The sequence below is a fragment of the Bos taurus genome, chromosome 8 (genome assembly GCF_002263795.3).
Source record: "Bos taurus isolate L1 Dominette 01449 registration number 42190680 breed Hereford chromosome 8, ARS-UCD2.0, whole genome shotgun sequence".
In the NCBI taxonomy this organism is placed as follows: domain Eukaryota; kingdom Metazoa; phylum Chordata; class Mammalia; order Artiodactyla; family Bovidae; genus Bos; species Bos taurus.
This window is the reverse complement of record NC_037335.1, coordinates 45,407,415-45,428,169: the sequence shown is the minus strand read 5'-3', so window position 1 is coordinate 45,428,169 and position 20,755 is coordinate 45,407,415. Positions and strand designations below refer to the sequence as shown.

At 41.9% G+C, this 20,755-nt stretch overlaps 1 protein-coding gene across 8 annotated transcripts in view; it reads right to left on the bottom strand.

Annotated features, from left to right (window-relative positions):
- Positions 1-14,989: 14,989 nt before the first annotated feature.
- The window catches only part of TJP2 (tight junction protein 2), a 98,821-nt gene continuing 93,055 nt past the window's right edge, over positions 14,990-20,755 (bottom strand). For 3 of the 8 annotated variants that reach the window (XM_010807869.4, XM_005210008.3, XM_005210007.5), the window contains exons 20-23: positions 20,395-20,505; positions 18,894-19,223; positions 17,332-17,417; positions 14,990-15,922 (exon numbers count right to left, since the gene is read on the bottom strand). In XM_010807869.4, coding sequence (XP_010806171.2) covers positions 15,757-15,922; positions 17,332-17,417; positions 18,894-19,223; positions 20,395-20,505 — 693 coding nt within the window. In that variant the 3' untranslated portion in view covers positions 14,990-15,756. 8 annotated transcript variants of the gene reach the window in all.

Genomic DNA, 20,755 nt, shown 5'->3' with positions numbered 1-20,755 from the left:
GGGCAGAGAGTTTTGTTGGGTCTCTCTAAGAAGCTCTTTGAAAATGCAAAATTATCTTTTTTGCCTCAAATCAAAAGGCTCTGAAGAAAAAGTCCCCAAAAGTACAGTAGGAATTGTCTGGCAAACTTATACTCAGCTGGAAGCCCAGCTGAGAAGGAACATCCTCTGAGACCCTTGATAAGCCTCTCCAGCCCATGTTATGTTTGTGAAGATGCAGCTGACAAGACGTCACAGAAACACGCGGACTGCAAAACCACAGACAAATGAAAAATCGAGGATCCAAGCACAAAGCTGAGTTCAGGTCTCAAGGACTCCCTGGCAGGAAGCAAGTGCCGTTCCTTGTGGTCCCTTCACTGTCATCCTCCTTCATCAGTCAGAGTCCTATTCTTAGTTTGAGGGATCTCAGCTGTCACCGATGAGAACTCTCAACTGGCTGAATGATTACAGCGGCTCGGAATAGCACATCTGAAGTAGTGAGCCAAGCCGGCAGGCACGCTGCTACATTAAGAGAAACTGGGTGGGGAGGAGGGAGATTCTGTGCATGCTGGAAGCCAGGTTACAGGGTCTTCCTTTTCACACAGGGAAAAGGCCAGAATCACCGGTTTTGCTGTAAAAACAGTGCTTTAGGGGAGAAGAAGTAAATTTAGAGTAGAGAGCTAGTACACAGAAGCTAAAAAAAAGCAGCCTTTATTCACTTAATGCCTTTTCTTCATTCTGTCAGATTTAAAAAATGGAAATAGCTTTGTTCTCTTGCAGTTATAAAATGAATGTATTCTCATCGTAAAAAAAAAAAATCAGACATATAGAGTTGCAAAGACTCAGACACGACTGAAGACACTTAGCATGCACACACACATATATGTTTATGTATATATATAAACATATATAACATATATGTTTATATATATATATAAACATATATAACTGAGCCACTTTGCTGTACAGAATAAATTAACATAACATTATAAATTAACTATACTTTAATAAATTTTTTTTAAAAAAGAAAAGTAAAAATTGGCACTAATTCCATTATCCAAAGCTCAGAGATACAAACACTATTCACTTTATGGTGTGGAGTTTTGTTGCTGTTGTATACAAACAACTGGTATTTGCTACCCAGAACTTTCCCCTCTTTCTCCAGGAAAAGTCTGCCCAAATTCTTTTGGCATCTGTCTTTCCCTCTAGTTCTCGGCCTGGTGGTTAGGGATTGCCTCACTGTCAGTTCCATTATCCCTTATGGCTTCAGCTTACCACTGGAGCCCATCACCCTGGCCAAGGAATTTGGTTCAGGAGTGCTCATGTGACCCAAACCAGAGCAACCCCAGTGAAGTTCATGTCTTTTTCTGGGACAGTGAAACAAAGATGCTCTCTACATTCTATGTGAGATGAGGAAACAGAGCCCCAGGGACTGTTGGCAGCTATCTGGGGATCATGAGAGAAGAAGCAACTCTACAGAATGCATGAGAGAGAAAGAGAAACCAAGCCCTCCAGAATGTCATTGAGCCCCTGGAATCCAGCCTTTTCAGTTACAGGAATCAACTGACTTCATTATAATATCAGCTTTGAGTTGAGTTTTCAGTTACTAGTAGCTGGGAAAAAATTCTAATCAATATCAGTTCTTTTGGACTTTGACCTTACCCCACCACTTACGGTTTTATGAAAAAAATAGGGATTGTAGTATCTTTTCAGGTCAAGAAATACAGGCATATGTAAATAGTGATTTCTAATGTCCATCTTGCCATGTAAAGCTCTACTTAAAAGTCATCTGAGTCAGGCTTCCCCTGACCCACCCCTGGTCACTCTTGATCACAACACCCTTTCCATTTTCATCCATAGTACTAACACAACCCAGCATAAAAAAAAAAAGTTTTTATCTATTTATTCCAGGTCACCAATCATTAAAATGTAAGCTCCATTAAAAAAGATACCTGTATACCTAGATTTTACAAAGATATTCTCTCAACCTATGTGCTCAATGGATGCTTATTGAATGAACGAATGTCTGAATAATGTTTCATGTATACACCATAGTTTATTTAAAGCAAGCCCCTATTGTTGAATATTTAGGGTATTTCCAAGTTTTTTCTCATAAAAACAATTATCTTCAAACAGTAATTATTTTCTCAGTATAAATTCTTGAAGTAGAACTGTTGATCCAAGGCAAACATGTTGAAGGGTCTTGATGAATATTGTTATGTCATCCTGCAAAAAATGTATACCAGTTCTGCTCCAACAACAAAACATGAGACTCTAAGACTCTACTTCATACTTCACAGATGAAAAATCTTTGTTGTCTTATTTTTTCATGTGCCAGGCTTTGTGCTAAGAAATAACCTGGATTAGAGCATGTAACCCTCACAATCAACCTCTTGAGATAGATGCAAATTTTACGCTTAGTTTACAGATGAGGAAACTGAGGCTATAACAAAGATGTTATACAACTAGCCCAGGATCACTAACGAGTAGTTTTCAGAGAGGGATTCAAACACAGGTAGTCTGCTCAGGGGCTGATATCCTCAATTACTATGCTTTATGAAGTCACTGCCTTCAGAGGAATTCTACTCCCTAAGCTTTGTCAGTAAAGAAAGGAAGATGACATACACTGGTCTTAAGTTTGGGCTAATATTTTTGTAGTGCTTACACTGGGCCAGTAACTTAGGTAGTCTCTTTACTAGGTAGTCTCTTTACTTAATTCTCACCACCACATTTTGTAGAAGGACATACCGCAATCCTTACTTCGTACACGAGGAGCCTGCAGCTCAGGCAATTTACCCCAGGTCCCAGAACCAGTGAGTCATTGTAGCCAGATCAGCTGAGATGCCAGCATTTCCTCTGAATTCAGGATGGATGGACATGAGTAACTCTACCCCAGCCTTTCAGGTTCTGTCTCACAGGACCCTCTTCCTCTCTGAGCTCAGTTATCTGTGCAGCAATCCCACAGAATGTTACCCTCCTTCCAACCAGTTAGTATAACTGCATGAAAACTAAAGAGTTGGCCCTGCTCCCCTCTGTCACATGCATATCTGTTGATGGATAAGGGTTGATTAATTTATGAAATGTTAATTCATTTTGTCCTGAAGAGGAATCCAGACCGAGGGATAATTCCAGCAGCTGGGCCTAAAACCATTAGCTAATCCTCTGCAATGTCCTAGACTACATTCTTATTTCTATAGAGAATATTTCAGAACGCATTTCCTCAGACCAAGGCCACAAATGTGACCTCTACAATCATCTGGCTAACAAAGGTGGAAGAAATCTCATTTGGTCCTTATTCAGCAGAGTTCTGGGAGCCAATTTTCTAAGCAACAAAAATATATTTGCCACCCTCTCCCAATCTCGATTTTTTATTCCAACACATTTCAACTGTAGTAGCCATGGAGAGCAGGACTTGAAGAGATATACTCATGAATGCTTTCTAGAGCCAAGTGAAATTTCTGGCCCATCTTATAGAGGAAGTTGAAAACCATGCCAGGGAGGAGCAGACTTCCTTCTGCATGTTCAGAATGCTGGCGTCCCTTGCAGTTACGTGGACACTGCACACCAGCATTCATGAGGGGATGGGAGGGAGGGTTGCAAACTCAATGTCCTCACCAGTCCTGAAGGTCATATTGGCCAGTGAGGGTAGGGGGGTACCATATTGGGCTGAAAACATGCAGCTCCCGCCTGCGACTGTCCTATAATGATGTGCACCCAAAACTGCCAAATCTACCATTTTATAAAGAAAAGCCCCAAATCTTGACTTGTATATAAAATATACTGATTTTTAAATTAAACAAATTTTTCATCACCTTGTGCAGGCCAAACAAAACATGTTTGTGAACTAGATTAGTTCCATAGCTTCTGGCAATTTGCAGGCTCAGTTTAAAAGTGCTTTTTTCAAAATTGTAAGTAGAATATAATACAACATGATCAACAAACTATTTCCAGAGATCCTATAGGAGTGGCCTCTGGAAGGAAACACTGGAAGACTGGACTCAGAAGCAGAAAACTTTGTTTTGAATCCAAACTATATGTATTTTTTATTAGTGAAGGATTCTAAACAATTTATTCAACTCAGTTATGGATTACTTATAAAACTAGCATAGCCACACCCGCTATTCTTAATATATATAGGCTGTTGCAAAGAACAAATCAGACTGTCAACTGAGGAATTTCTCATGCAAATAAAAGAATTTGTAATGTAAACTTCTGAAAGGCAAAGAATAGGTCAGAGGACATAGTGTTTGTGTTTATCTGCACACCGATGCACTCAATAAATATTTTTAACTGACTTAGCTTACCAGAACCCCTGCTATAATTCAAATTTAGAGAATTAATCTCTTTCAGAGTCTACAAAATACTTTGTGCGACTCTTAAGCATAATAATTCACAAAGAGACTGATGAGTGCTAAAAATATTGATCAAAGTTCCCAGATATAGTGAAATCACGTGCTAATGTGTAGCTCTTTGTCTGGTAGAGATGCAAATAATTTTTGTCTGGTGGAAAAAACAAAGACAAAGGTTATCAATTACTATCCTGTAGGATATTAACTAGTTTTATGTAACTCTGAATTCTTAGCCTAATTGATATTCCTTAATAATTACTTATCCATAACTAGTTCCTCAGATGTTCTTTAAACCAATTCTAATATCTTTCTGGTTGCCTCATTAAATAACAGTATTAAAAAAACTTCGACAAGGATTCATATTATATTTGCATGAGAATTAAAATTTTATCCTTTTGAAAACTATACTTTGATATTAGCCTGTCTTTTCTTAGCCAAACTAAGTTCTTTGATTTTCTCAATTTGTTTTACTAATGTTCTCCAGTTTATATCAGTGCTGTCAATGCTGAAGTTTAACTGGGCACAGTGTTAGAAAATCTTATATCACTGACATGTTTTTGGACAGATATATTTCAATTTATTTATTCATTCATTCATTCCATTTTCCAACAAACATTTCTGGAATATATGCAGGACACTGAAGACGATACAATGATGAGTAAAAGACACACACATACAACAAACATCCCTTTTAAGCAAGTTGAGGAGGGAGTGGGGAGTAGTTCTATACACTGATAACTAGGATATCGGAGGATACAGATGAAGGGCTGTGGAAACTTACTGAAGGAGACAGTGTTAAATTTGATTGAGGGCATCAGAGAAGGGCTGACAGAGAATGTGATACATTACCTGAATCTGGAAGGATGACTAGGATTCTGAAAAATGGTGAAAAAAAGAAATGTATTCCCAGCAGAAGAAACAGATAATTCAAGAAATGTACTGGGGATATATCCTTCTATGAAATTGGAATATACGTGGGCTTTGAAGGAGAAACTTACCTGAAAAAGGCTGCTGCTGCTGCTGCTAAGTCGCTTCAGTCGTGTCTGACTCCATGCGACCCCATAGACGGCAGCCCACCAGGCTCCCCCGTCCCTGGGATTCTCCAGACAAGAACACTGGAGTGGGTTGCCATTTCCTTCTCCAATGCATGGAAGTGAAAAGTGAAAGGGAAGTCGTTCAGTCGTGTCCAACTCTTCGAGACCCCATGGACTGAAGCCTACCGGGCTCCTCTGCCCATGGGATTTTCCAGGCAAGAGTACTGGAGTTGGGTGCCATTGCCTTCTCCGGAAAAAGGCTGTGGGGGTCTATTGTTATAAAGCAAACGACCCTAAACTCAGTGACTGCACACAACACTTGTATAATATTTTTCATATCTAAGCTGAGCTCATCTAGAATGTTTCTGCTCCACATTCCTCTCACCCTGCCCAGGAAACAATAGGTGGTCTGAGGTGTTCCCTGGAATAGAATGGCAGAGGTACAGGAAAGCAAGCCACATGATCAATCCAAAGCCAAGGGTTGGGGAGATAGATTCCGACTCTTTAGTGGAAGAAACTGTAAAGTCATATGGCAAAGAACATAGATACAGAGAGGGGTGAAGTGGAACCAGTGATGCAGTATCAAGGGAACTTGTAGGATACCTGAATGCCATAATAAAGATTAAACTTTGCTGCTAAGAAACTAGATCTTAATTGTTCTCATCACAAAAAAGAAACAATAATTATATAACATGAAAGGGGCTAACACCAAGGTGGTCATCCTACTGCAACATGTAAATGTATCAAATCAACAAGTTGCATGCCTTAAACTTAACAGTAGTACTACATGTCAGTTATATCTCAATAAAACATGAAAGAATTAAACGTTGTCCTAAGCAGTGTAAAGTCATCGCTCTTTTTTGAAGCAGCAAGGAGACATTCTTAGGTCTATGTTAGATGATTCTGCCTGCTAGCTAGGTGGAGAATTAGAGAGTTTATAACCAGCTGAACTAGGGTAGTGGCTGTGGGAAAAGGGACAGAGGGACAAAGTAAAAATAGTTCTTATGTAGAATAAAGTAGGTCATCTTTTGGAAGAAAAATAAGAAAATCAAAGACACCACTCAGATTTCTAAACTGATATGGGACTGAGAATATTACTAGCTACACTTACTGAACATTTATTTTGTGCCAGCTACTACTACTACTACTACTACTAAGTCACTTCAGTCGTGTCCAACTCTGTGAGACTCCAGAGACGGAAGCCCACCAGGCTCCCCCATCCCTGGGATTCTCCAGGCAAGAACACTGGAGTGGGTTGCCATTTCCTTCTCCAATGCATGAAAGTGAAAAGTGAAAGTGAAGTTGCTCAGTCGTGTCCGACCCTCAGCGACCCCATGGACTGCAGCCTTCCAGGCTCCTCCATCCATGGGATTTTCCAGGCAAGAGTACTGGAGTGGGGTGCCATTGCCTTCTCCGTGCCAGCTACTACTGCAAACATATTACACATATCATTTGATTAAAGTGTCACACAAAACCCACAACACAATGTTAAGGTTTCTACCCCTGTTTTATAAATGCAAAACCTGAGCCTTAAACATAGTTGAGCAACTTGCCTAAGGTTCTATGCTATACTTGACAAAATTGGGGTTTAAACATAAAATTATTTTGAATCCAGAATCTGAACTTGTAAGCTCTATGGGCTGCCTCAGCAGGACAGGGATAATGAATGAGGGAACCGGCTCTTGGGGGAACTAACATTTGATTTGGGGAAGGGACTGGATTAGCAGCTTTATATCCTGGCCCATCATACTATTTTTGAGTAGTAACATACGAGTGTATTTATTGGTATAAAACATCATTTTGATTATTTTTAAATGCCTTAAATTCTAATCACTTTGGCTCAAAGGGGCATTCATTTGGAAAGATTCAGAACCCATCTTCACACACACACCCACACACACACACACACACCCACACACCCATCCCCTCTCTCAAACCCTTCTGAAGTATCTTTGCTGTAATTCCCTCTTCTTAGGCTTCTAATGGGGTTTTTGCGTATTCACCAGATCATTTGGTCCATGTATACTTATGGTAGTCCCTAACAGGGTTGTTTTAGAATGGCTGAGGGGTGGAGAGAAAAGAGCATTCAGTGCAGGTTCTGGGAAGGAAGAGAAAGGAGGTTCAGAAGTTTCTAGTCCATCTCCAGCCCTTTCCTCTTATTTTTTCCAAGTCCTCCTTCTTTCCACTCCTTTCTCTTTCCTCAGAGACAGATCTACTCTCATTAACTCAACACATCTCTCCAAGGATGATTTACATCAGTCAATGTATTTTTCCCCAATCATTCCTCCTAGAGAGAGACTCAGGCTCAGGTCAGAGGAACCTGGACTCTGGTCCTCTCTGAGGTAGAACAACATCTGAGGACAGAGCAGAAGCAATGGAAACCACGTCACACTTTTTATTGTACAAAACAAATACCAAACTATTACTGCTGCCATTGCAATCACTACTAGTCTGGGAATGTGAACTGTGTCAATTTTATACCTGTATACATACAGAGGTGACTTAAAAAAGCTAGGATAGCAATGTGAAGAGCTCCCTCTCCATACATACACATATATATTTTAATTGCCATTCAGCCTTTTATTTTAAACTTCATTTATTTCACTAAATGTTATTTTAAAATGTCAACTACCTTACTGTTATGGGGATTTCTCAACACTATTATTTGAATTCCTTTTATTCATTAATTTATTTTTTAATTGAAGATAACTGCTTTACAGAATTTTGTTGTTTTCTGTCAAACCTCAGTATGAATCAGCCATAGATATACATATATCCCCTCTTTGCTTTTAATTTTTAAGGCTTTTGTACATACTCTTATTTAAAACAAATATATAGATAATATATGCCATGTGAAATGTGTACCATATAGAATCTATAAAGAGGTGTAAATATAATTTTCCCTCTCTTGGTTCATTCAGCTTTACCACCGGATGAGAGGTACAGCTACACGGGTAGTCTACAAGGTGAAGGGTACTGTGATGGTTAATTTTGTGTCTACTTGACTGCGCTATGGTGGCCAGATTATTTGGTCAAACGTTATTCTGATATTTCTATGAGGGTGTTCGGGAGATGAGCTTAACATCCTAATCAGTGGATTTAGAATAAAAATAGATTATCCTTTATAACGTGGGTAGGCCTCAAGTCAGGCATGAACACAGAAAAAAGCTGATCTTCCGTGAGCAAGAAGGAATTCTGCCAGTAAGCCTCCAAGTCTTCCTTGGGTCTCTAGTCTGCTGACCTAGCCTGCTGATTTGGGATTTACTAGGCCTCCAGTACTCTTGCCTGGAAAATCCCATAGATGGAAGGGCCTGGTAGGCTGAAGTCCATGGGGTCGCTGAGGGTTGGACATGACTGAGCGACTTCACTTTGACTTTTCACTTTCATCATTGGAGAAGGAAATGCGACCCACTCCAGTGTTCTTGCCTGGAGAATCCCAGGGACGATGGAGCCTGGTGGGCTGCCGTCTATGGGGTCGCACAGAGTTGGACATGACTGAAGTGACTTAGTAGTAGTAGCAGCAGCAGCAGCAGCAGGCCTCCTTGGGCTTCCCTGGTGGCTCACACAGTAAAATATCCACCTGCAATGAGGGAGACCTTGGTTCGATCCCTGGGTTGGGAAGATCCTCTGAAGGAGGGCATGGCAACCCACTCCAGTATTCCTGCCTGGAGAATCCCACGGGCAGAGGAGCCTGGCAGGCTACAGCCCATGAGGTCACAAAGAGTCAGACAGGACGGAGCAACTAAGCACAGCACAGCACAAGCCTCCACAACAGTGGGAGCAAGTCCTTAAAATAAATCTCTTTGTATATACACATCCTGCAGGTTCTGTTTTTCGGGAGAAGACTAATACAGGGAGTAGGCTTTCCTGCTCCACTCTTCCTAGGGGATAGTTGCCGGGAGCCGGTGAGAGACATTCCGCTCGTGACAAAGGTCATGAGGAAGGAGGCTCGGCATACGCAAAGGCGGGATCGAGCCTCGGGAGTCTCCCCGGATATTCTCGAGCATCTTCCCCCAAAAACCAGAGTCTGCCTACTTTATTGCTTTGTGCTCTCACCTCTGACTTTACTGGGGGCTGTCCCCTACCACCATCTCGCTCTCTCTATCAAAGAGTTAACTTACAGCTCCAATTAATAAAGTTCCTGGGCAATTAGGAGTGTTTAAATCCAAACCCCTCAGATGGCTCTCTAACTCGCCTGACAAGTTTACCCAGACTCCTACAGCTATGCATACGATTGTTTACAGTCTCCCAGCCTCGAGAGGCACGGGAAGCTTAAGATATTCAAATAGCTTAGAACCTCTCAGAGAGTTAGAAACTGTCAGAATAAGACTAGTAAAGTATTTCATTGATGAGCCAATGCTTGTTGCCAAGTTTCCACATCCCCTGAATTGTATCCTTGAATGTGTATTAATTAATATAGTTGGTATGTAGAAAAAAGAAGTAGTGGCCCTGGTGTTAGTAACTTTAGACCCTTAAGGTAATAAATTCTTTCCTTTGTTGTAAACCCATTACACATCCGCCCTATAGGAATGCAATTTTATCTTCGGAAGATGGCGCTAAACCTTAAAATAATTACTCTTAGAGAAAATAAGTCTTTGTTGATAAGTCCTTGTCAAGAGTCATAAAATGTTAGTAGGCCTTCTGGCCAGAAGATGATGTAAATCACCTAAACCATTTGTATACGATAAATTTGCAGGAAAGAAACCCTGGTTTTTGATAAGAATCAAAAACTGCTGACTTTGCATCCCCTATTATCCTCTATGTGTAACTTAGGGTATAAAAGTCCCTGTTAAAAATAAAGCTACGGGCCTTGCTCACCAACGCTTGGTCTCCCCATGTCATTCTTCCCTTTAACTTCCAGCTGAGTCTCCATCTGGAGCGCGGAACCCACCATGCTTACTAATTATGCCTGGGCTTCTAAGACCCACTCGAGAAGGTGTCTAGGGTGAGGCACCTTCCGCTATTCGAGAGGGCGCCTGCGGCCTACGTAAGTGGTGCAAACTTCTTGTCTTGAAGTTTTATTGGTCTCCCACGTAAACCAAGCTACTCAGCCTCTTTTCTCCACCGAATTTTCCTACTGAGCTATCCTCATTCTATTACTCTTTATATCTTTGATAAATATGTAAATAGTCGCCGACTCCGTCTTCCCTTCGAATACCCTGGATCAGCCGGAGCTGGACCGACCTCGGCAGATAGTTCCCTAGTTCTTCTCATGTTCCCCCATGTTTCTAAGACACCAGACAGAAAAAAAAACCCTCACCTTGGAGGCCTCAGTAGATTCATAGTCCAATCATCACCATCATACGTGGCATCAGGGTTCTTCAGGACGTGCACCACTGCCTGCTCCAGCCTGCCAACTGCCAGCATCTGCATTGCTTTGCCTGAAGGGAGGGGGAGTTGAGGAGAGGGAGGGGGTCAGGACACCCTCTCCCCCATCAATGCAAGCATATTTGACCTGAGCAGCACTCAGTCAGTCTAAAGCCAGCTGGTTTTAGGACAAACAGCCTGGCTCTCCCATCACCTGGATGGGAAAACTCTGAGGCACATGTTTCATGCCATTCAGCTGAATTTCCTGGGTGTGTGTAGGGGTGGGGGGTGGTGCGGGATTAAGTTCTGGTCTCCGCTGCAGTTTACCTGCATTTCCCAAACAAACTACTTACACTCAAAACCTGGTCGTGGGTTCTGTGATCCGAGTAACAATCTCCCCCATCCTCCACTGCACAACTACTGCTGTTTCATTCATCACACAAAGTCAAGGTTGACAGAAGCAGTAAAGTGAGGGACAGGCAGGTTATGCTGTAATTTTGTAAGATGCTGCTGCTGAAGCAAGACTACCATGCAGATTTGGAGAGTTTCAGAGAGCGGAAGGTGCCCCAGAGACCTGTGAGGATACAAAACATCACTTAAGTCCCCCATGTTAGCCTCCACACTCATGGGAGATCTGCACTCTGCCGCATGATCTACCTTGTGTTTCAAACACCCACCCCCAACTCTGAGTAAAACAGATTTTGCAGAAAGACGGATAACTTATTTTCCTTGGGGATTCATACAGGTCATATTGCTATTTGAGAGGCAATGGCCCTGAGTGCTCTAGAATTTTATTTCTGGATTAGATCAGAAGGCAGGGCAGTTTCTACATTGCAGTTTTCAGTGCTTTCTCCAGAACTTTTACTGAATGGTCCTTGGAATGATGCTATTGCCCTACAGTGAACACAGTAAGGAATAAGTGAAGTCGAAGTGAAGTCACTCAGTCGTGTCCGACTCTTTGTGACACCATGGACTATAGCCTACCAGGCTCCTCTGTCCATGGAATTTTCCAGGCAAGAGTACTAGAGTGGGTTGCCGTTTTCTTCTCCAGGGGATCTTCCTGACCCAGGGATCAAACCCGGGTCTCCAGCATTGCATGTAGAAACTTTACCATCTGAGCCACCTGGGAAGCCCAATAATACTGGAGTGGGTTGCCATTTCCTTCTCCAGATCTTCCCAACCTTGGGATCAAACCTGGGTCTTCCACATTGCAGGCAGATTCTTTACCAACTGAGCCACGAGGGAAGACCACAGAAAGGAATGGACCTCCCAAATCCTAGCAAGAATGTGGTCATGATCGCATAATGCAAAATAAGATCCCACAGAATAAAAAGAAAAGGGGAGGGGGTAGATTTCTGGAAAAATTCCCCTCCCTTCCTCCATGTAAAGTGAACACTATCCTCACTCATGTTTGTCCTTCCTATTCTGATATTCTTTCCTCTTTCTTCATTTGCCTAGAACCCATTTTTTTAATTTAACCTCCATATATATTGTAGGCAGCCTTAAATCCTCCCCAGGACAAAGCTGACTATGAATTTAAAAGGGGTAGGGCAAAGGAGAAAAGGAAAGATATGCCCATTTGAATGAAGAATTCCAAAGAATAGCAAGGAGAGATAGTGATCAATGCAAAGAAATAAGAGGAAAACAACAGAATGGGAAAGAGCAGAGACCTTGTCAAGAAAATTAGAGATACCAAGGGAACATTTCATGCAAAGAGGGGCACAATAAAGGACAGAAATGGTATGGACCTAACAGAAGCAGAAGGTATTAAGAAGAGGTGGCAAGAATACACAGAAGAACTATACAAAAAAGATCTTCATGACCCAGATAACCAGGATGGTGGGTCACCCACCTAGAGCCAGACATCCTGGAATGTGAAGTCAAGTGGGCTTTAGGAAGCATCACTACAAACAAAGCTAGTGGAGGTGATGGAATTCCAGTCGGGCTATTTCAAATCCTAAAAGATGATGCTGTGAAAATGCTGCACTCAGTATGCCAGCAAATTTGGAAAACTCAGCAGCGGCCACAGGACTGGAAAAGGTCCGTTTTCATTCCAATCCCAAAGAAAGGCAATGCCAAAGAATGTTCAAACTACCACACAATTGCACTCATCTCACACTCTAGTAAAGTAATGCTCAAAATTCTCCAAGCCAGGCTGCGGCAATACGTGAACCGTGAACTTCCAGATGTTCAAGCTGGTTTTAGAAAAGGCAGAGGAACCAGAGATCCAATTGCCAACATCCACTGGATCGTTGAGAAAGCAACAGTATTCCAGGAAAACATCTAATTCTGCTTAATTGACTACACCAAAGCCTTTGACTGTGTAGATCACAATAAACTGTGGAAAATTCTGAGAGATGAGAATACCAGACCACCTTACCTGCCTCCTGAGAAATCTGTATGCAGGTCAAGAAGCAACAGTTAGAACTGGACATAGAATAACAGACTGATTCCAAATTGGGAAAGGAGTACGTCAAGGCTGTATATTGTCACCCTGCTTATTTAACTTCTATGCAGAGTACATCATGAGAATTTACATCCGGGCTGGATGAAGCACAAGCTGGAATCAAGATTGCTGGGAGAAATATCAATAACCTCAGATATGCAGATGACACCACCCTTATGGCAGAAAGTGAAGAACTAAAGAATCTCTTGATGAAAGTGAAAGAGGAGAGTGAAAAAGTTGGCTTCAAACTCAACATTCAGAAAACTAAGATCATGGCATCTGGTCCCATCACTTCATGGCAAATAGATGGGGAAACAATGGAAACAGTGAGAGACTTAATTTTCTTGGGCTCCAAAATCACTGCAGATGGTGACTGCAGCCATGAAATTAAAAGACACTTGCTCCTTGGAAAAAAAGCTATGACCAACCTAGACAGTATATTAAAATTACTTTGCCAACAAAGGTCTGTCTAGTCAAAGCTATGGTTTTTCCAGTAGTCATCTATGGATGTGAGAGTTGGACCATAAAGAAAGCTGAGCGCCGAAGAATTGATGCTTTTGAACTGTGGTGTTGGAGAAGACTCTTGAGAGTCCCTCAGACAGCAAGGAGATCAAACCAGTACGTCCTAAAGGAAATCAGTCCTGAATATTCATTGAAAGGACTGATGCTGAAGGTGAAACTCCAATACTTTGGCCACTTGATGCAAAGAACTGACTCCTTAGAAAAGACCCTGATGCTCGGAAAGACTGAAGGCAGGAGGAGAATGGAACAACAGAGGATGAGATGGTTGGATGGCATCATGGACTCGATGGACTTCAGTTTGAGCAAGGTCTGGGAGTTCGTGAAGTACAGGGAAACCTGGCATGCTGCAGAGCATGGGGTCGCAGAGAGTCAGACATGACTGAGCAACTGAACTGAACTGAGGGCAGACACTGATGATCCACTGGGCACTGCTGGAACATTCTAGGGAACAGAGATCCTTCCTTTCTGAGCGTACAACCTAACTCTTCACAGAAAAGTGCTGCAGCCAGGGACAGCGCAGCTCCTGCTCAAAAGCTTCCTTTCCTCTTCTCCCGAAGTTTGCAAAAGGACTCATTCCTGTATTTAAAGAGCAGAAGCAAACCAAACCATCATATATTTAACCATTTTTTTCTATCCACAAAAGGTGGCTTTTATTTATGAAATACGCAGGTTTGAGTCAGTGCCTTGAAACCTGCTCAATTCACGGTGTCACACTAAATGGTTTATAAATTACAGCACCCGAACTGACACAGACACAACCAAGGATACATTTATAATATAACTAAGTTATGAGTAAGCTGAATTTCCAGCTCAACTAAAACATGTGCTGACTGTGTCAATTCATACTACAAAAAGCCCATAAGGGAACCAAGACTCTTCTCCTTTCCTAAATTCAAGGTACTTCCAATTCCAATTTACACAAGCCTAAATTCCTAATTTTTTTTTTTATTTCAAACATATTTTAGCCTTTAAAGAGTGAATACAGGAGTATAAATTGATGCAACTTTTCTAGGAAGCAATTTGGCAGTAAACACCAAGAGCCTTAAAAATGTTCCTCTGCTTTCATTCAGTAATTCCATTTCAGAGAACCTATCTGCTGCAAAGGATTAAAATGCTGCTCATTGATATATTAATATAAAAATGGATTATATATAAAAACGTGCATTTCATATTAAAAGAAAAAAAAATGGAAATAATCCAAATGGCCAACAATAGAAGAACTATCTATTTAGGCAGCAATGGTCACAGCACACACTATGATTCTGCAATTATTATGTCCTCATTTTCATGATCAGTAACTGAAATAAAAGATGCACTTTAACACAGGAAGTAACAGAAATTCACCACTAAGCACCTTATTGATTGCAATGTCCTCCTTTTTATTAAATTATAAAACTGGCTGTCAATGTACACATTTTTGGAAATGCATTTTTCTGCTTTTGTGGAGCACATGATTTTAAACAGACAAAATATTTCTATATTAACTTCCCAGTCTTCGAGCTATTTTGCACGGGTAGCCAAACTACCAAGTATAGACATTATAATATACAGTCAGAATTTATGGAAAATATTACAAAGACAAATGCCTTAAAAAGATGATAGTGCAGAGAAAACCATAGCTGTGAAACAGGTATAAAAATTTAGTCAAAATATTTTAGTCCATTATGGCTTTGCATAAAGCTTCAAAGGAAGAAAATTGAAGACACTACTCATCAAAGGCACTTAAAGAAATGTAATAAAATACTTCTTTGAGTTTAGTTTTGAGTCCGACAGTATTTTTTATTTATCTTTTTCACATTCTGTCTCTCACTGAAACAGTCCTGGAAGGCAGCTAGTAATAAGGAAAAATAGTTATCATTTCTTAATATACATGTTAAAAATACGCAAACAGAATTAATACAGATTTTGGTCCATGGAAGCAGGTAACAGTATCAGACTGTAGTATTTCTCTTAATTCTGAGCCCAAAGCCCTCAATTCCCCAGACGCAGTCCCCTGGGCTCCCCAGGAGGTGCTCCACCATCGCCACAGTGCGCTGAAACTGGAAAGAGCCATCCTCCCTGCCTGGTGGGAGTGCTGCTCCAAGGGAACGCCGCGGAGCACACAGGAGTCAAAACTCGGGCCTTATAATTCCGTGTCCCGGTATCGGGAAGGCTGGCCGTAATAACCGTGCCTTGAGTGTTCTGACAGCTGCTGCCGGTATTCCTCCTCCTCAGCATCACTGCCATAGCTTCCTCTGGGATCCTGATAAAGTCTGGCAGGGCCTTTCTGTGGCTCGGGGGGCCTGGAACTAGCAAAGAGAGAGGGTTACGTGCAGCCCAAAGCTCAGGCTTCCGTGCCCGTCTGTGCTGCATGCAGTGGGCAACTGCCCAGGACAGATGACTTACCTGAGTCACACCCTGCTGACAAACCAGGGCACTCCTGGCCCCGTTCCAGGTTTACAGAGTGGTGGAATTGAGGATAGGAATAACAGGTCAAAGCCAATACTCACTCAAGTAGTGAGTGGGGAAGACAGACACATACCCTCTGACCTAAGAACCCTCCAGCCCCATGAGGGTGCCTTCCTGAGATCACTGGTTAAAAGTTCACAAGCAGACTGAGTTCTTCACCAGTTTTGGTCAATTATTCCAAGTCCCCCTCTGTTGCCAGGGGCCTCCTGGTCAGCTGTGCCACTATCTGATTGGTAAAGAAGAAACTTGCCTCTAGTTTTCTATTGCTGTAAAATTAGACTCTAGTTTCCAGTCAGAATGGCTGCAAGAAAATGTGGTTTTGTTTCCTATTCTCGGATGCAAGAAATGATCCAGTGTAAAACCTCAACAAGAAGACTCTGTTGATAATCACTACTGCCTATGCAGCACTTTAAACAGAAGGCATCCTACCAACACCAGTCAATTGATGTTCCCTTTCCCTCAGACCACAGCTCACACACAGCCTGACTTTGCTAAGTGACACAAAAGGATTACTGAGCTTGTTGGCCAACAGCTAGAAAATATTAACAATGAAACAACTGGCATCTAAACCCCACGTATTTTGCTCACAAACTATCTTAACACAATTTAATGCATCTGTGGCTCCAATTGGATTTCCCCGGTGGCTCAGGAGTAAAGAATCCACCTGCAATGCAGAAGCTGCAGGAGATGTTGGTTTTATCCCTGGGTGGGAAAGATCCCCTGGAGGAGGGCATGGCAACCCACTCCAGTATTCTTGCATGGAGAATCCTATGAACAGAGGAGCCTGGTGGGCTACAGTCCATAGGGTTGCAAAGAGCTGGACACAACTGAAGCGACTCAGCATGCACACACATGGCTCCAATGGGTCTAATGGGACTGACTTGGATTGTCAGTGATTACACTGTGTTGCAGAAGGAAATGGCAACCCACTCCAGTATTCTTGCCTGGAGAACTCCATGGACAGAAAAGATTAGTTGGCTACAGTCCATGGGGTCGCAAAGGGTGGGACATGATTGAGCGACTAAACAATAACACTATGTTAGTTTTAGCATGCAATCAACACTACCATAAAACTTTGACTCTATGGTCTTTATAATTAAATTTGACTGAATAAGTAAACAGTTTACCAGGAGGAATTAAAAAACAAACTTTCTTATTACTTTGAAATGTAGGTGAAAAAAAAATTCTTAAGCATCAAAGTCCTACATAAACCCCTTTTTTAGACCTATACCCTCAGAGCAGCCCTTACCTTGTGTACTGGGGTGGGCCAGGGTCCGGCTTGTGTGTTTTGATTGGAACTGCATAGATATCAGGATGCTTCTGAGCAATTTCAATCTGCAGAGATTACGGGGGTAAAAAAAAAGAATAAGAGGGAAGGAATGAATGACTAGCCAGTCAGCTTGCTCATTTCCTGCTGCTTCCATTCTCCAATCCCATTTTAGCCAAGAAGAGGAAAAACAGAAGCAAACCTCTAGTTTCCAGAGTTGTATGTGATGCCTAGTGGTAAATGTCAAATAGGAAAAATGTTTAAAACTAATGAAAGTCTGCCACATGCTACAACATGGTTGAACTTTTAGGACACTATGCTAAGTGAAATAAATTAGCCACAAAAAGGACAAATATTGTATGATTCCACTTCTGTGAGGCTCCTGAGCTGTCAAATTCATAGAGACAGAAAATAGAACAGTGGTTAATGGGCTGGAGGAGGGGAAAATGAGGAATAATTAATATACACAGAGTTTTAGTTGGGGAGGATGACAAAATTCTAGAGACCATTGATAGAGATGGTTACACAAAAATGTGAACATACTAATGCCACCGAACACTTAAAAATGTTAAAGATGGTAAGTTCCATGTATATTTTACCACCGAAAGAAGCAAAAAAGAAAAAGAGCGTGGGTCATCTCTTGTCTTCTGAGACGGCCCACACTCTGTCCAAAGTGTTTGCTTCTCCCAGGGCCGGCCACTCTTGCCTTTTGAGACAGACTGCATTCTGTCTGTGGGATGTATCTCTCTAAATACATCCACTTTGTTACTAATTACTTTGTCTCTCACTGAATTCTTTCTGCAATGAGACATAAAGAACCTGAGTTCCAATAAGTCCTGACACCAGGAACTAAGGCCCCCTCCCAGTTGGAGGATGGAATTATGTGGACCCTCCTGACTTCAATCAACTACAGCCTGGACTCGGTCAACCTCTGTTCCAATTCCATGCTGAAGTCTTATCTGCTCAAGCCCCCTTATGAACATGCACATAGCCTTAGTCTTAAACCTCCCCAAATTCGCAGTTCACAGACTGCTTTGGGAAAAGATCCCTTGTGTTCTCCTTACTTGCTGCAGGTAATAAATCCTTCTTTTTCCCTACCCTCTAAAAAAGAAAAAGGCTCAGAAGCACTACAATTGTTGTGACAAATTTAAATGAAGAAAACTCCCATAACCACTGGGCCAAAATGCTCCAGAAACCTTTACTTAACAAATGTTACAGTGAAAAATAATGTTGAAGAGGCCACAGATTCTCTTGTCACGCTTTCCTATTCCAGAACCCAATATAAAGTTCTGAAGCACAAAGAGCAGAATCCTATTCACCTGCAATGTCAGGTTTTCTTGACTGGAAGAAAAATGGATGTGCTAATAGCTGGCAATCTGAAAATGACACACCCATAGGATGTGCCTTTGTATCACGCACGTCAACATACCCTTTCATGTTTGCAGCAGTGGCAAAAGGACTGTAAATCACTACACTGCAATGAAACTTCTTTAAAATTCTTATTGTTGACACACTAAAATGACCCAGTGATTGAAAACAATTACCCTTGCATTCTGTGCTTCTTGGAGCTCTTGCATTCTCTGTAACTTTGCCTTGTGATCCATCTTCTCAAATATTTTTACTTTGCCCAGGACAGATTTGGGAGCATTGTGCTGCTCCTCACTGCCCTCTCCCGTCTCCTCACTCTCTGGGGGAGGGACGGGAGTGGAGGGCTTCAGTACAGGCCGTCCAAAAGTGGGTTTCGCTGCAATAGGAGGAGGACAACCTTTGGTAGATGCCCCTGGAATTTCGTTACCAGCAGCGGCTGAGGGGTTTGACTTGTATTCATAAGATCTGGAGAAGTCAAAAGATTCTTCTCTGTTTTGGGTTTTGGCCTGCAGAGAGCAATGACATAGTTTTAACCTTGAGCTTTCCGTTTATTTTCAAATCTCTATTAGTGATTTAATACACTCCATTTCCTGATCAGTTTCCAAAGGTGGTCAACAAATTCCACTCCAACAAGAAATCAAATACGACAAGGTACATGGCCAAGATCTGGCATCCAAAGCCCTACCTCACTCCCTACAGAAAAGTATTAAGGGCTCGAGGAAACCAAGAGGGTGCTGCGACGCCTGCAAGTGCTAGAGGTGGATCAGACCTAACTCTGCCCTAGAGGAGATTTGAATCTTAGAGAGGACCTCAGAACAAGTCAGGCTTCAGGATGGAAGGGTGGCTCCTGAGTTCACACCATGCTGAGGGGACGTGCCTTGGCCCACAGGTCCACCCAGAAGTGAGGAGACTGGGGTGGGGAGTGGTAAGGGAGAATATCATGCTGATGGCCACTTTGTCTTCATACTTCCATCCTAGGCCGCTTGTAAACTTTCACTCATCTATATTATTAGGTCACCAATTACCTCTAAGAGCTCACAATGAGTTATTACTTTCTTCTCATCTAAAGCACTGAGTTAGGAAGAGAAACTTTACTGGGTTCTAAGAGAAAGCCACAGTTATAGCTGTGATTCAGAGAGGATGAAAAATCATATGACGTGTGTCCTCACATTGAGTCTTTTCTGGACAATGGTTTACTTAAAAAATAAACTGTCCTCATAACGAGAGGCACTGTAAACAACAGTGGTGACTGTTTTCTGTAGCAAGTCACCAGGAAGGATTTTTTCAGGTGCATCTAAATCAGATTGTGGGAAGAAAAATTTAATTGGATAGAAGAAGAAAAACAGATTCTATGACAGGTGATTCCGGGCATGCAGTAGTCATCCAACTTTTATTCTTTCTACATAAACAAACAAACAAATAAAGAACAAAAGGAAACAAACACTAACAGTCCTAAAATTGTACCCTCTTCTAAAACTGCCTTTCCATTTTATGTTTTTGCCACTTCTTAATTTTTTGGATTCACCCAAAAGATAGGCTCCAGTGGAGAACCCAGTTGGTCAAAACCATAATCCAGTGCCATCTTACTGTGCATGCTCTGCCCTGGCTACGCTGGAGCTCCAGGTGAGCTCAATGTGTTTCTTCCTCCTTCCCATCCTGGGCTTCCCAGCCACGTACCTTGGGCGGCTCTGGCTTGAATGTCGGGGGCGGGCTATTGTCCCTAAGTTGATCTCTGCTAGCAGCCCTCCTCATCTGAGCTCGTGGCTCTGGGCTGGGTTTCCTTATGCTCTACAAGACATAAAGGTTCATTCACAACAAGAACATCCCAGCAGGAAGAAGAGAGCACTGGTCTTCTTTGCTGGAGTTCTTCGAACTTGTGGGAATTAAGATGTTAAGGTTCCTAATGTGCGTAAGTTGAGCTCCTGACCCAGTGCTTCTTTACTAAAAAGGCAGATACCTGGTATATTCTCCCATTAGCAAGTGCTTAAGGAACATTTTTTCCAAAACTAGCTGCATCTCTCCCTTTACAGTAAGAAAA